The sequence below is a fragment of the Callorhinus ursinus genome, unplaced genomic scaffold, assembly GCF_003265705.2.
Source record: "Callorhinus ursinus isolate GAN/ISIS: 27379988/994484 unplaced genomic scaffold, GSC_fseal_2.0 scaffold6, whole genome shotgun sequence".
Taxonomy (NCBI): Eukaryota; Metazoa; Chordata; class Mammalia; order Carnivora; family Otariidae; genus Callorhinus; species Callorhinus ursinus.
In genome coordinates, this window is record NW_027397068.1 from 40084805 (window position 1) to 40098372 (window position 13568).

At 34.8% G+C, this 13568-nt stretch overlaps 1 protein-coding gene across 6 annotated transcripts in view; it reads left to right on the forward strand.

The window, feature by feature from the left end:
* The window catches only part of HSF2 (heat shock transcription factor 2), a 45135-nt gene that overhangs the window by 15169 nt on the left and 16398 nt on the right, over positions 1-13568 (forward strand). For all 6 annotated transcript variants that reach the window (XR_012378552.1, XR_012378553.1, XM_025865036.2 and 3 more), the window contains exons 5-10: positions 1840-1915; positions 5019-5080; positions 6006-6093; positions 8061-8209; positions 8619-8858; positions 9471-9576. Coding sequence is in view for 4 of the 6 variants with exons in the window: in XM_025865036.2 (XP_025720821.1) it covers positions 1840-1915; positions 5019-5080; positions 6006-6093; positions 8061-8209; positions 8619-8858; positions 9471-9576 (721 nt within the window). In the remaining 2 variants the exon portion in view is untranslated. The remainder of the gene's footprint in view (positions 1-1839; positions 1916-5018; positions 5081-6005; positions 6094-8060; positions 8210-8618; positions 8859-9470; positions 9577-13568) is intronic.

Below are 13568 nucleotides of genomic sequence, written 5' to 3' on the forward strand. Positions count from 1 at the left end.
CACATCGTTGAAGCCAAGGTAAAAGGTCATTTTTCTCTAAGTATTGGTTCCCTTTAGTTTTGATTTGTAGCCCTTGACTTTACCTCAGTATTATATTTTCTTGACAGTATTCAAAAGAATTTATAAATCTGGGCATTTAAAACAATTTGATGCACAAGTCCCACTGATGAAACAATAGATCTTTAAATCGATGTAGGAAATACGATTCTGCTTAGGTTAGCTTTCATATGATGTTCACACACATGAAGGCATACAAGCCGTTGAAAAACACTACACGTTACTCATATATTCTTTATGGTGGTTTCATAAAACTTTTCTATGTGGTCTATCTCTTAGGAAAAAATAAGACATAAAAAATAGGGAAAAAGGATGCAAGAGACTTGCCTTACTTGGTATTTATCTTACCTAGATGTGGTAAAGCATTATTCAAAACTTTTATTATAGAAACATGCTTTTGCTTTATTGCAGTTCTTGGCACCATTACTTGCCACAATAACAACTTGTATATAGAGTAGATGTGTACTTTCCTTAGTAAGTGGTTGGAATTTTCTCTTATCCTAATAGGGACTGAGGTCTTGAGAGTAGTTATTTTATGGATTCTGTCTCCCATTTCAAATGTGGGACATTAGTTTAGCTGTCTTAAGTGTCTTCATTAAAAGAGTAACCTTGAACTTTGATTCCCTTTTTGAATAAAGCTTAATTTTAAGCTGTCCCATTTTGCATATTTTATGTAATCACTTATGCCAGTTTATTGTATGTATCTTGTGTCTCCTGAGGTGCCCTTTGACCCAGTTCCTTGAATCTCAGGTTTAGCCCTTAAGGAATGGGATCCCAGATTCATCCTGTAAGTTTTAGAGGTAACCATTCTACTTATGTTTAGTAGGCAGATGATAGTATTATCTTTAAATATCTGAGTCAGAGAAAATACCCTAGTTATTCAGTAAGTATTAAAATTTTATTTTCAAGATCTTCTTTATGTAAGATATAGAAGTCCCTTTTGTAAGAGTTTGGCTTGAGGAAGATGGATATTATGGAAATTAACAAGAGCAAAAATTAAAGTATTTAATAGGTGAATTATTTCATGCCTTCTCAGTGTTATCGTTGCAGCTAACATTTAATAACAGAACAGTGCAATTTCAATAAAAGTTAATGAAGGAAAAGAAACTGTTACTACTAGGCCAGTTATTGGTTTGTCATATATTTAGACATGCTTTAAAAAAACTTTTTTTAGTGTTTTCGTATGTTTGAAACAGATTTTAAGATAGTTTTAGGACCTGATTGACTTCAACACTTACTACAAATAATCCGTGTGATCTTAGGCAAGTCCTCGCAATTCTTGGGTCTCATTGTCCTCCTCTATAAAATAAATAATTCCTTTCTTGACTGATTTTATAGAAGTTTAAATAAGAAATACACATAAAATGCTTAGCATAATCCCTGGAGCACAGGTAGTGCTGGGTAAATGTCACTTCCTTTAAGAATTCTTTTCTAAGCGCAAGTCCTAAATTCACTTGGTAGCCATAGTTGAAAGGTTAGTTTATTTTTTAAACAAGAAGTAATAAACCACATTGCCAGAGAAGTAAATTGCCTGCTACTATATGGATATAGGCATGAGTCTTACATTTTTGTGTTTATATTGCCATGAGTAGAAAGTACTGTAGTTATGAAGGGATGATTCTGGAGTTGTGTCAAGATAGTTGCCATTTTATGTAATTGAACCAGAGTTTTTCCAATTTCATGAAAATATATAGCAAAGTTCCCTGGTATTCTTAACTAAAGATTTTGAGGTCTGGCTTTCTGACAAAATTCTGTTTTGTTTTTTAAAAAATGATAACATAGTGAAAATGAGTCTCTATGGAAGGAGGTGTCAGAATTAAGAGCAAAACACGCACAACAGCAACAAGTTATTCGAAAGGTAAGCTTTTTTCCCCCATGACCATAATCTGCCTTTGTTTAATTTGTGACCCAAAAAAGCCTCTGTTGAATAATGAGTGATCTTAGCTTCTTATGTATTAGGTTCACATATAGTAGTGAAACTATGAAATCAAACAAATTAGGTCAACTGTTGTATTTTCTTTTTAATAAGAAACATTTCTCATTAGCTAAGTATTGTTATTCCATAGTCTCTCAGCTTGAGTCTCATTAGCTTTTAGTAAGCTTTAGCCTGATAGAACAACTTTAAAGATACTTTATTTTTAGGAACATAATAGAAAGAAAACTACCAGTTTCTTTACATTTTTTACTGTGAATGACAGCCTTACTGTGTGGGTTTGTTGTTATTGTTTTTACTATTTTTTTTTTTTTTACTTGAAAAGGCATAAATATGGTCTTAGAAGACAAATGACTAAAATTTTCAAATCAGTTGACCAAATTATGAGTTCAAAAAAATTATCAGTGTATGCCATTATTAGTCTCTATGGAAAAGCAGTTAAAGTAGTGTGTTGTAAAATAAATTGTAGATTTTAGTATCTGAGCTGAAAATTACTAGGAGAACTGAAAATCTCTCAGTTGCCTTGTGTCCTTGTGCTTTAGTCTTTTCATATCAGCTTTCATATGTTAATAAGACTTGAAACATAAAAGTAATTAAGGCAGCTATTTTTTGCTCATGAGTAAACTAGACTCTTAAGTTTAAGCAACAGGTTTTTGTGGGGGAGGAAGGGTGGGAGTGCTTCACTTGGTTTGTGTTGAGATGCCTTTAGCTAAAAATAGGGTTATGACAGGATCTGGGTCTAGTGGAGCAGGCTTAGAACAGAGATGAATGGTTGCAGTCTTTGGCTTGTAGTCAAAATAGGTATACTAGTGTTTGTTTTTTTTTTCCTTTTCAAATCAGTATGCAAGTGAGGGTTGAATGTAGAATTCAGTTCTAAGTGTTTAGTCCAAGTGCATATATTTTCACAACTTCCAGAGCTGATTCCAGCATGCAACCCTGTTAAGAATACCTGATTTAAAACGATAGGTGTACTTTATTAAACCTGTACTTTATTTTTAAAAAATCTTCTCAACTTTTCCAGAAAACAATGTTTTATAGTTAGATATTGGCTTATAATACTATATAATTTTTTTCCTAAAAGCAAAGAAAGTTGGTAAAATACATAACATTTCAGTTTTTCATGAAAGCTAACATTCTGTCTGTTCAAATTTGAGTTTGAATATATGTGGTTTGGTGGAGCTCTAGGGAGTTTTCATAATGCATAGTGATAGCTGATAATCTTTTCTCTATTCCTGGAATGGCTTCATACATCTGTCATTTTACTCCTTGGCCTTGGATTAGTTGGAATAGTGTGTGTGAGTTACCTGGTATAGGTACTTGTTACAGAATAGGATAATAGTACCTGTTAATAGAACTTGTCAGGTCCAGAAGTTAGACGCCGTAAATGTTAGATGCCTTATCTTTTCCTTCAGGAAGGAAGCTTTGTACAGCGTGATGCAGAATTGTTATAAGAGAACTAATATGTAGAACAAATTTCAGGAGAAATTTAGCCAGTGCTTCATGTTCTTATAAATTCGACCACTAATGTTTTTAGAATTTTTCTATAACATTTATAAATTAACAAAAGTAACTGAAGCCAAATTATTTCATAGGTACCTTTAAGCTTAAATTTGTCTTTTCATCAGCCGTCAGTCAACATTTTCTTTTGAATAAACAATTTAGTGGTTAATTTCCTTTTCATGACTCTAATGCTGTTTAACTTTTCTGCAAAGAGCCTAAATAGTCCTCCAGTCCCTTTTGGCCTTTATTTATAGCCTCTCAGTGATATACTGCTTTTCATAGTTCACCGTATGATCCTCACCTTTTCAGCTTCTTCAGGAAGATGACAATAAATTTCAAGGCATACCCTAAGCCAGTGATTGTCACATTCACATCAATATCACCTGGAGGACTTGCTAAACATACATTGCTGGACCCTGTCCTCAGAATTTCAGATTCAGCAGTTCCAGAGTGGGGTTGAGAATTTGTGTGTCTAATAGGTTCCTGGGCTAATACTGCTGGTCCATGGCCCACACTTTAAGAAACACTGTCATATGAAAGATTGTTTGCATGTCTTGATCGGTTTAGTACTTTTAAATTTAATCAAGCTCTGAAGATTAAACCAACTTCTCTTGATTGGCCCTATGGGTATCTTGGATGTTTAAGAGCAACACCATCCAAAACAAAATCTATTCATTGTTTATTTGAAAAAAGTATATGTATTCTAACTTTAAAATTGTGAATTTATTTTTGGATAACCTCTAGTTGCTGTATTTTGGGGTTTATTTCTGTTGCTGTATAATTAAATATTTCATGACAATATTCTTTCTTAAAGCTTTTATTTATTTGTCAGAGAGAGAGGGAGAGAGTGAGCTGTGGGGAGGGGTAGAGGCAGAGGGAGAAGTAGACTCTCCACTGAGCAAGGAGCCCATGATCCCAGGACCTTGGGATCATGACTTGAGCTGAAGGCAGATGCTTAACCAACTGAGCCACCCAGGCATGCCATGACAGTATTTTTAATTAAGCAATAATTTTTCTAGAATAAGCCAAGAAGCTTTTCCTACCTTGAAAATTTTATGCTCTCTTCTGAAAGAGCTGGCAGTCTCTTTTGCCTCAAATTGTGTTAACCTGGGTTAAGAAAAATGTTGCCTGTCACTTTTTTTTTTTCTTTTTGGTACAAACTTGGGATCTGTATCCGGGCATGCTTGGTTCTTTGCATCAAAACAAGTAACTGAGCTGAGTATTGGGTAGATATATGGATGGGTGGGTGGATGGATGGATGGGTAGATGAATGTCTTAGGCATTTTGGTATCGTAGGTAGCTGCAACTTTTATTTTATCACAGGTTATTCTTCTGCCTGGAAACTGATTATTTCTTTATATAACAATTGTAAGATGCACCCAAGATTTCACATTTGTTAACATGTGAGAAATTATGTGGCTTAGAATAGAAAATATGTATTTGAATTAATTTTATAAGACTTGTAATATGGACTAAAGAATTAGAGGAGTCTATGATGGAAAATTTTTTGTTTATATTTTCCTTTTAGATTGTCCAGTTTATTGTTACACTGGTTCAGAATAACCAACTTGTGAGTTTAAAACGTAAAAGGTAAGTTTTTGTTGTAAAACACTTCGTTTGACCTATTCATGGACAACTAAACATTTTAGTGCTTAACTATGCATGGCCTACATTTGCTTAGTGTATGTCTGTTGTCCCAGATGAATAGTCCTTCCTTGTTAAATTATACTCTCAGCATTTCAAGAGTAGTGTTATTTCTTCCTGTTGTCATCCTGCTAATGTTTTTCAGAGACAAGGATAGCCTAACTGGTCACTTTACAGACATATACATAGTTAATAAGGAATCCATTTTTATTCACATTAGCAGTTTAATGTAACATTAGAAGGCTTGAGTGAGGGAAACTCCTTAAAAGAAGGTCATATATTAAAAAAAATCAAAAACTTTAATCTCTCATGTTTAATCCACTAATAAGGAATTTAAAAACCTATATATTGACTGTGGCTTGTGATACCGGAAAGTGTTAGTAACTGCCATTGTCACAACTAAAGCTTAAGAAGGATAGTGGACAAAGGAATAGTTGGAAGGAGAAAAAATTTATCTTGTAAGACTAAAGTTTTAGCAAAGCTTGGTTATGGTTACACCTTATGCTATGGCCTTAAGTCAACTTCCACAAGCTAGTTCTTACATCATCTACTTACTTTTTATTATGTAAGTACAGTTCATAAAGAGTGATACAGTTCAGTCAGCAATGAAGTATATCCAGAGAGAGTAGTTTATTGTATTTATTTTAACAAAAATAGTATAAAAGAATGGTGAAATCAAAGCCCTAGACACAGCCATCTCCTAGTTTCTGTTCCTAAGATGTGACCATTTTTAAGAATTCATTGTGTATCACTAACTGAAATCTTTTATTATTAAAGTGTGTATGTTCATGGGAGGGTAAAATATTAGGAGCAGTTGAAATTTCTTATATGTTTGCTTCACTGAATTTCATGAATATATTCTGATTTTCAGGCCTCTACTTCTAAACACTAATGGAGCCCAAAAGAAGAATCTGTTTCAGCATATAGTCAAAGAACCAGCTGATAATCACCATCATAAAGTAATTTTTTGTTTAAATTCTATTTTATATTATCTCACACCAATTTTTATTACAGTATGCAGTATTTCATGAATTCAGAATTTGCATTCAGAGTTCAGTGAATAATCTAAGTGCTCATGCTCCAGTTTTATCTAATCATGACTTTTTTTTATTACTTGCTTTAGATATTTTAAGAAATAAAGTATTATAGGGTGCCTGGGTGGCTCAGATGGTTGAGCGTCTGCCTTCGGCTCAGGTCATGATCCCAGGGTCCTGGGATCGAGTCCCGCATCGGGCTCCCTGCTCCTTGGGAGCCTGCTTCTCCCTCTGCTTCTCTCTCTCTCTCTCTCTCTCTCCCTCTCTCTCTCTGTCTCTCATGAATAAATAAATAAAATCTTTAAAAAAAAAAAAAAGAAATAAAGTATTATAAATATAATTATGTTTTAGTTGCCTGTTCCCAAGTTTGTTTTTTGCCTCCTCTTCAGTGTCTCCTAGATAATCATTATCTTGAATTAGTATTTATCATCCCCATGGTCATTTTGTATGTGTGAATTCATGTACAATATTTGGTATTATTTTGTATGTAACTAAACTTCATATAAATGATACCATTTTGCATTGTGACTTTTTCATTTGGTTTTGCTTTTGAGATTTAAACAGATTTAGATCTGAACTACTACCTGATATCAATTGAATATTATAATGTAATTACTCATTTATCCATTGGTTATTTTAAATTGTTTCCAACTTTTATTATAAATTGCGTAGACTAGACTCTTTAGCAGTTGCAAAACATTTTTGTTTACCTTTATTTTTGTCATGGACTCTCTGGATCATTTGTCAAACTTACACAGTTGGCAAATCAGTTCAGTCCAGAGTCTACACTTCTTTTTTTTTTTTTTTTTTTTTTTTTATAGATTTTATTTATTTGACAGAAAGACATAGCGAGAGAGGGAGCACAAGCAGGGGGAGTGGGAGAGGGAGAAGCAGGCTTCCGCGGAGCAGGGAGCCCGATGCGGGGCTTGATCCCAGGACCCTGGGATCATGACCTGAGCCGAAGGCAGACGCTTAACCATCTGAACCACCCAGGCGCCCAGAGTCTACACTTCTTTTAATAGATGATTGTCATTGCTACATTCAAATCTTAGAATTCTAAATACTGCTTCAGATATGTTATTAAAGTACCAAAATTTTTTTTCTTCGGCAAATCGGAGTTAATATCAGGTTTTTCTTCCCAGTATTTTTAAGTAAGCATACCTAACTATTGTGTTTTTAGGATTGAAGACTCAATGTAAATGGATGAGGATTTCTTAATTTAACTGGATTTATATATTTTTAAGTACTTTACATCTTTTACCTCAGATTTATCTACTGTTGAGATTTATGGATTTTTGCATTATAATAGCTTAATTTGCTTTAGCGAATTGAATGCTTTTTTATTTAGGTACCTATGATCTGAATATATCTGTAGCAGAATAAAAAAAATTATTGCTAAAAATTCAGGCTGACTTTTAACTGTGGAATACTTGTAATGGTTTTTTTTTCCTATTAACGAAAGCATTTAATAAGAAAGAATAAACCACATGTCAATAGAGTAGCTTGAGATAAAATTATCCTCTTCAGCACAGTGGCCATCTGGTTATGCTTGAAATTCCTGGTGAAGTTTTAAGACTTTTTTTTTAACCTTTTGGATACAAAAAATACTTTAAAATGTGAGGATCTTTCATGGAATCATTCTGAGGCATGCCATCTTCAAGATTCCTTACAGTAAAAGAAATAGTTAAATAGAATAAAGTAACACACCTCATACCTTTGTGAATTGATATGAATACCAATTAGTGTGAGTCCTGTTAGGGCAGAGAACATAGATAAATTGTTTCCTTAACATTTAGTAAACAATGGGTCTCCAATTAGCACTTTTTAAATGGTATATTGTTTGGTAGTCAATATAATTTCAATTTTTGATATTTTTCCCTGATTTTTTTTAGGTTCCACACAGTAGGACTGAAGGTTTAAAGGCAAGGGAGCGGATTTCAGATGACATCATCATTTATGATGTAACTGATGATAACGCAGACGAAGAAAATATCCCAATTATTCCAGAAACTAATGAGGATGTTATATCTGATCCCTCCAAGTAAGGAAATTTGAAGTAAAATTTGTGAAAATCTTGGTTACTTTTGTTATTAAAGAGCTAAATTCAAAACCACTTTATGATAAACTACTCTGTAACTCATATTTGGATTATTAAACTGAAAAAGCCAAATTATTTAACCAGATGTTCTCCCCTCAGCAAAAAGACTTCCAACAAAAAGTAATGAGAATTCTGATTTTTTTAATTTTGGAGTTAAACATCTTTAATTCATCCTTTGTGGTCTCGTATCACAGGATGAATCAATATTTGTGGTTAAGCTACTCACCTAAGAAATTTAAGCCTTTTAATATGTGTTTTGGGGAGAAAGCTTCCATGGAGAATGAATGGACAGAATGAATTTATTGAATGCATTTGAAAATGTAATTGGTTCTTTCTCATATTGCTGATATAGCTGTAGCCAATACCCTGATATTGTCATTGTTGAAGATGACAATGAAGATGAGTATGCACCTGTCATTCAGAGTGGAGATCAGAATGAACCAGCCAGAGAATCCCTAAGTTCAGGCAGTGATGGCACCAGTCCTCTTATGTCTAGTGCTGTCCAGCTAAATGGCTCATCTAGTCTGACCACAGAAGATCCTGTGACCATGATGGATTCCATTTTAAATGATAACATCAATCTTCTGGGAAAGTGAGTGCTCATGTAGATGTTATCTGAGTTTATTTGCTTTCTTTGTTTACTTCACATGTTCTATTCTCTTTGAATGATCTTCCTTTCAGATTATGAACCCATGTAATCTGTCTTTCTTTCTTTTGGTCAGGGCTGAGCTCTGCAAATGTTTTTTGAGAAGGATTTAATCATCCCAGGAGCAGTCTTGAAATTTTCTTGGCAATTCCTTAGATTTCTTTAATAAGATACTTGTTTTAAATGTCCATAAAGCGTGTGTGTATGTGTATTTTGTGTTTTTATCAGGACTGTGGAATAACATAATCTCCATTAAGGGATTTACTTTATAGCATAAGGAAACCAGAAATTAGTAGCATTAATCAGTAATAAGAAGTTAAACATTTTATAATTTATAGTGTAGAGGAAAAAAGATAAATCACACTGTGTTGCAGAATCTATTTTCTGTAAATACTAAAGTTTTGTATAAAGGCTGTGAGTTCTCAGTTAACCACATTTTCAGGAATCTCAAATACTGAATAGGGTCTCTTAAGGTTAAAAATTTTGTAATGTGATTTTAAATGTAAAAACAAGGAAACCTAATATTTGATACATTTTTTTAAATCTTTTTTTCCTCAGGGTTGAGCTGTTGGATTATCTTGACAGTATTGATTGCAGCTTAGAGGACTTCCAAGCCATGCTGTCAGGAAGACAGTTTAGCATAGACCCAGATCTCCTGGTTGATGTAGGTACTTTGAATAATCTTTGCTCTACTGGCAGTTTGTGTATTTACGTATATTGTTTATAAATCAGTACATCATTTTTTTGTATTCTCACTGTTTTTGCATTTTCTTTTTTTAAATGAATGATTTTGTTTATCAAACAATGAGCAGATGGGTTCAGGACAGTGATCACTACCCATTTCTGAATAGCAGTTCAGTTAATCCTCCTATAACAACATATCTGTTCAACAGATACGAACAGTTCTGTTCAACAGTACTACTAAATCCAGGTCTTCTCTGGACTTGTTGCCGTATTTGTTTTGCTCTAGAATAAATTGTCACTGAATGGAAATTGGTGGAAATTTAGTAATAGAGTTACTTGGGCAGGAAACAGCATGGAGACACTTTTTAATACTTTGGGAATTAATGTTTTCCACTCAAATGAATTATATTTTATTATATTTGCTATATTTTTAAATTTTTTATGTCCTGAGTCCTACGGTTATTCTGTTCCAGTCCCCACCACCACCTACATGAACATGACTCCAGTGTTGTCTGCACTGTGAATCCTTATCTCCCATTTCTGGCGCTATCTTTCTTGCTCTCTTCCCTCTTGCTCCTACCACTCCTCTCTCCCTTATGTGGCTTAGTCCCATCCAGATGAATGGTCCCATCCAGATGAATATTGTTCTCTCAATGATTTCCATTTTCTGTTGTAAATATGTTTCTTTATCCTGAGAAGTTTTGTTGCTCCTTTTTTTTTTTTTTTTTTTTGCATTTTCTGCCTTAAAATGCAGCTCTCTCACATCAAAATATTCTGTAGTCTTGTCCTTTTAAGAGCTTCTTGGTGAGGCTAAAAGGAATTAGTCCTTTCCTACTCTTCAGTCTTATTAATTTACCACCTTACCCATCTGCCTCTCAGTCTTTGTCAATATCCATGATTTGATTATCCTTTCCAAATCATCAGTATATACAGCATGTATTTCACTTTCTTTGAAGATTTCCTTTCAATACTGGCCTGTGTTATCATCCTAAGTGAATTCAACATCCATGTTAATGACCTACTTTAATTTGTTAATAGTAATTCGTCAGCCCTTCTTGATTCTGTCAGTCCCTGAATCCAGGGACCTTTAGAATAGCTGTCCCTTAGGTCATAAGAAAGAAATAAAATTCCGTAATTCTGACCCTCTACAAATCCTTGCCGTCTTTAATTAGATTATTTTAATTTAACCTTGGAACATTTATACTTGTCTGTCCTCAAGACCTGGTCTAGCTAGCCCACTCTTCCCTCTTCACAGAGGATAATCACCATGCCCTGGTTCTCTCATAAGCTGTGGAATCTCATCTTTTTTCTTAGAGGAAGTGCTTAGTTTCTCTTTTAAGCTTATTTGTACACCTGCCCTCTGCCTCTCTGTTTTTCTGTCTCTGTCCTTGATCTTTCCCATCTCGCTTCAGTGAATACAGATCTCCATCTTAAACATTTTGATGTGTTGCTCTGATCATTTACCATTTTGCTTCTCTAATTCTTTTACTATAAAACTTTAGAAATGAGTGGCTTTATTTGTTACTTTTTAACTCTATATTTCTTTTGAAACCCTGCATTGTCTTGCTTATTTATTGTAAGCCTGTGCTGCCTTAGTTTATCCATAGTGAGTAGGCTACAGTTTTTTTAAAAATCAGGCCGTTGGGCTAGTAGGTTTGTTTTGAATCAGACAGATTTGGGTTTCATTTGGCTCATGTCACTTACTAGCTATTTAACCTTGGGAAAGTTCACCTCTCTTGCCTAGTTTCCCTATTTGTTAAATGTGGCTAATACCTAACATGAAGGGCTCTTGTGGGGATTATAAATAATTAGTGCTATTATTTTTAATACTGGTTATTTTTGACAGTGGAACTTCTGTTGATTTTAGAGGCACTGAACTTCTTTTTTTCCTGTCTTCCTAACTATTCTCTGTTTACTCTGAGAGCTTTTCTTTTTCCTGTTTTCTATCTGTGAGTATTCCCCAAGGTACCCATTCTTTTATCTTTTTATTTGTTCTATGTCTCTTCTTTTTCTATCCTTCCTCTGTGAAGGGATTTTGGCTTATAGGATTGTTCTCAAATTTATATTTCCAGCTCTTAATAGTTTTTTAAAGTAAACTTTGCTTGAATTCTAATTCCATGCCTTTGGGATCATCAGTTAAGATCTTGCCTTAGATTATTTGTGTTTAACCCCAAACTTTTCTTTGTTCTCTAAATGAGCTACACTTCTCAGCTGTCTTATTTTCTGTAGTGGTATCAGACTTCCAGGAGGATAATCACTGAGTCATTTGGTTTCCTTATCTTTATCTCATTGTTCATCACGTCCTGTGTATTTTCAAAAAATAGCACTCACAGATCATCCCTACTTTCTGTTGCCTCCCTCATCTAAGACCTTCATTATTTCATCCTTGAATTATGCTGATTGTAAAAATCACCCATAGGTTGCCTTGTTTTCTGAGGTGGCAAAGATGGTAAGGACATGAATAGGTATGCTGAGTTCATGGGTTCTCTGCAGAGTTCAGTTCTGAGTGACTGTGTAGAGTCAGCAGAAGAGGCCTGGCTTTAGGATTCAACCAACTGTGTCAGCTCCTCATGTATGGTCTACTTTTTTCTGCTTCACATTATGCATCTACTGGGAATACATGAAGGTATCCCTGATTTATTATTATTTTTTAAAGATTTATTTATTTGACAGAGACACAGTGAGAAGAGGGAACACAAGCAGGGGGAGTGGGAGAGGGAGAAGCAGGCTTCCCGCTGAGCAGGGAGCAGGGCTCAGTCCCAGATCATGACCTGAGCCAAAGGCAGACGCTTAATGACTGAGCCACCCAGGTGCCCCATTATCCCTGATTTAGTGGGTGACGTTGGATGGGGCAAAGAAGGAGTGAGTAGCTTATACTCTACAGATGCCACTTTCAGTAGGGACAAAATCTGGTCAGGTCTCAGAGGCAGTGACAAGCTGAACTTGGCAGAGATTAGATTGGCGGTCATGTAAACTATCTACTCTAAAGGATCTGAGTCTCTTCCTTTTCATGGATTAGTAGGTAGTATGAAAGGGAGGAAATTAAAAGAAAAGAGCTGGAGATATTTTTAGGGCTATCATGAAAGTGGAACTTTTTTTTTTTGAAAATGGAACTTTAAGGAGAGGAATCAATGTCTAGAGACTGTGGAGGAGTTATCTATCTGCGTTTCGTTCTATCCTGTTATCCATTTGGTGTGTTCATTCTCCTAAAATGCTTTCATCACTGTATTTCCTTGCTCAGGCCTTTTCCAAGGCTCTTACTGCTGACAGAATGTGGCCTTATGCTCTGACCGGCCTTGGCTTTACTTCTTGAACTTTACACATATAACTTACTATTCAACTCAGAACTTTTATGTTACTTGGACTGATCATCTTGTCTACTGCTAGAACTTACCTCCCCCTCCCCCCAACCATTCCTTCTCTATTATTGCTAATGTTATAATTTATTCTTCCCTCCATTCTCCTCTCCAAGTCCTAACCATTCTTCAGTGACTGATATGTGTTGGATAGCTTCATCAAGACGTTTTGTTTCATCTTTGTGTGTGTGTGTGCGTGTGTGCATGCACCCACGCACACACACGATTTTCTCCTTTTTCTTCTTAGTACTTTTGATCCCCACCATCCATTAGTATTATAATAATGGATTGTATCTGATATGTTGCTATTTGATGTTGTTCTTTTCTTTTAGATTGTAAGCTCCTAGAGAGCAGGAATAGTGTCTTCATCTTGTATTCTTCATGATGTCAGTTATTTCTTAGCTGCTTAATAAATCCTTGTGGAATGAATGAAGCTTATGACTTAAAAGTTATGTCTGTAAACTGGCTTGACTGAGGCATGCAGTAAGCAGTAGTCTTAGCATTTACATCTTCTGTTGCTAGATGAGGTGAAAACCAGCAAGGAGGTATGCCATTTGGTCAGAGGGCTCTGTTTGAGGTGTAATTTAGGAGCCACCGTCATAGAGCAGATTCTGTA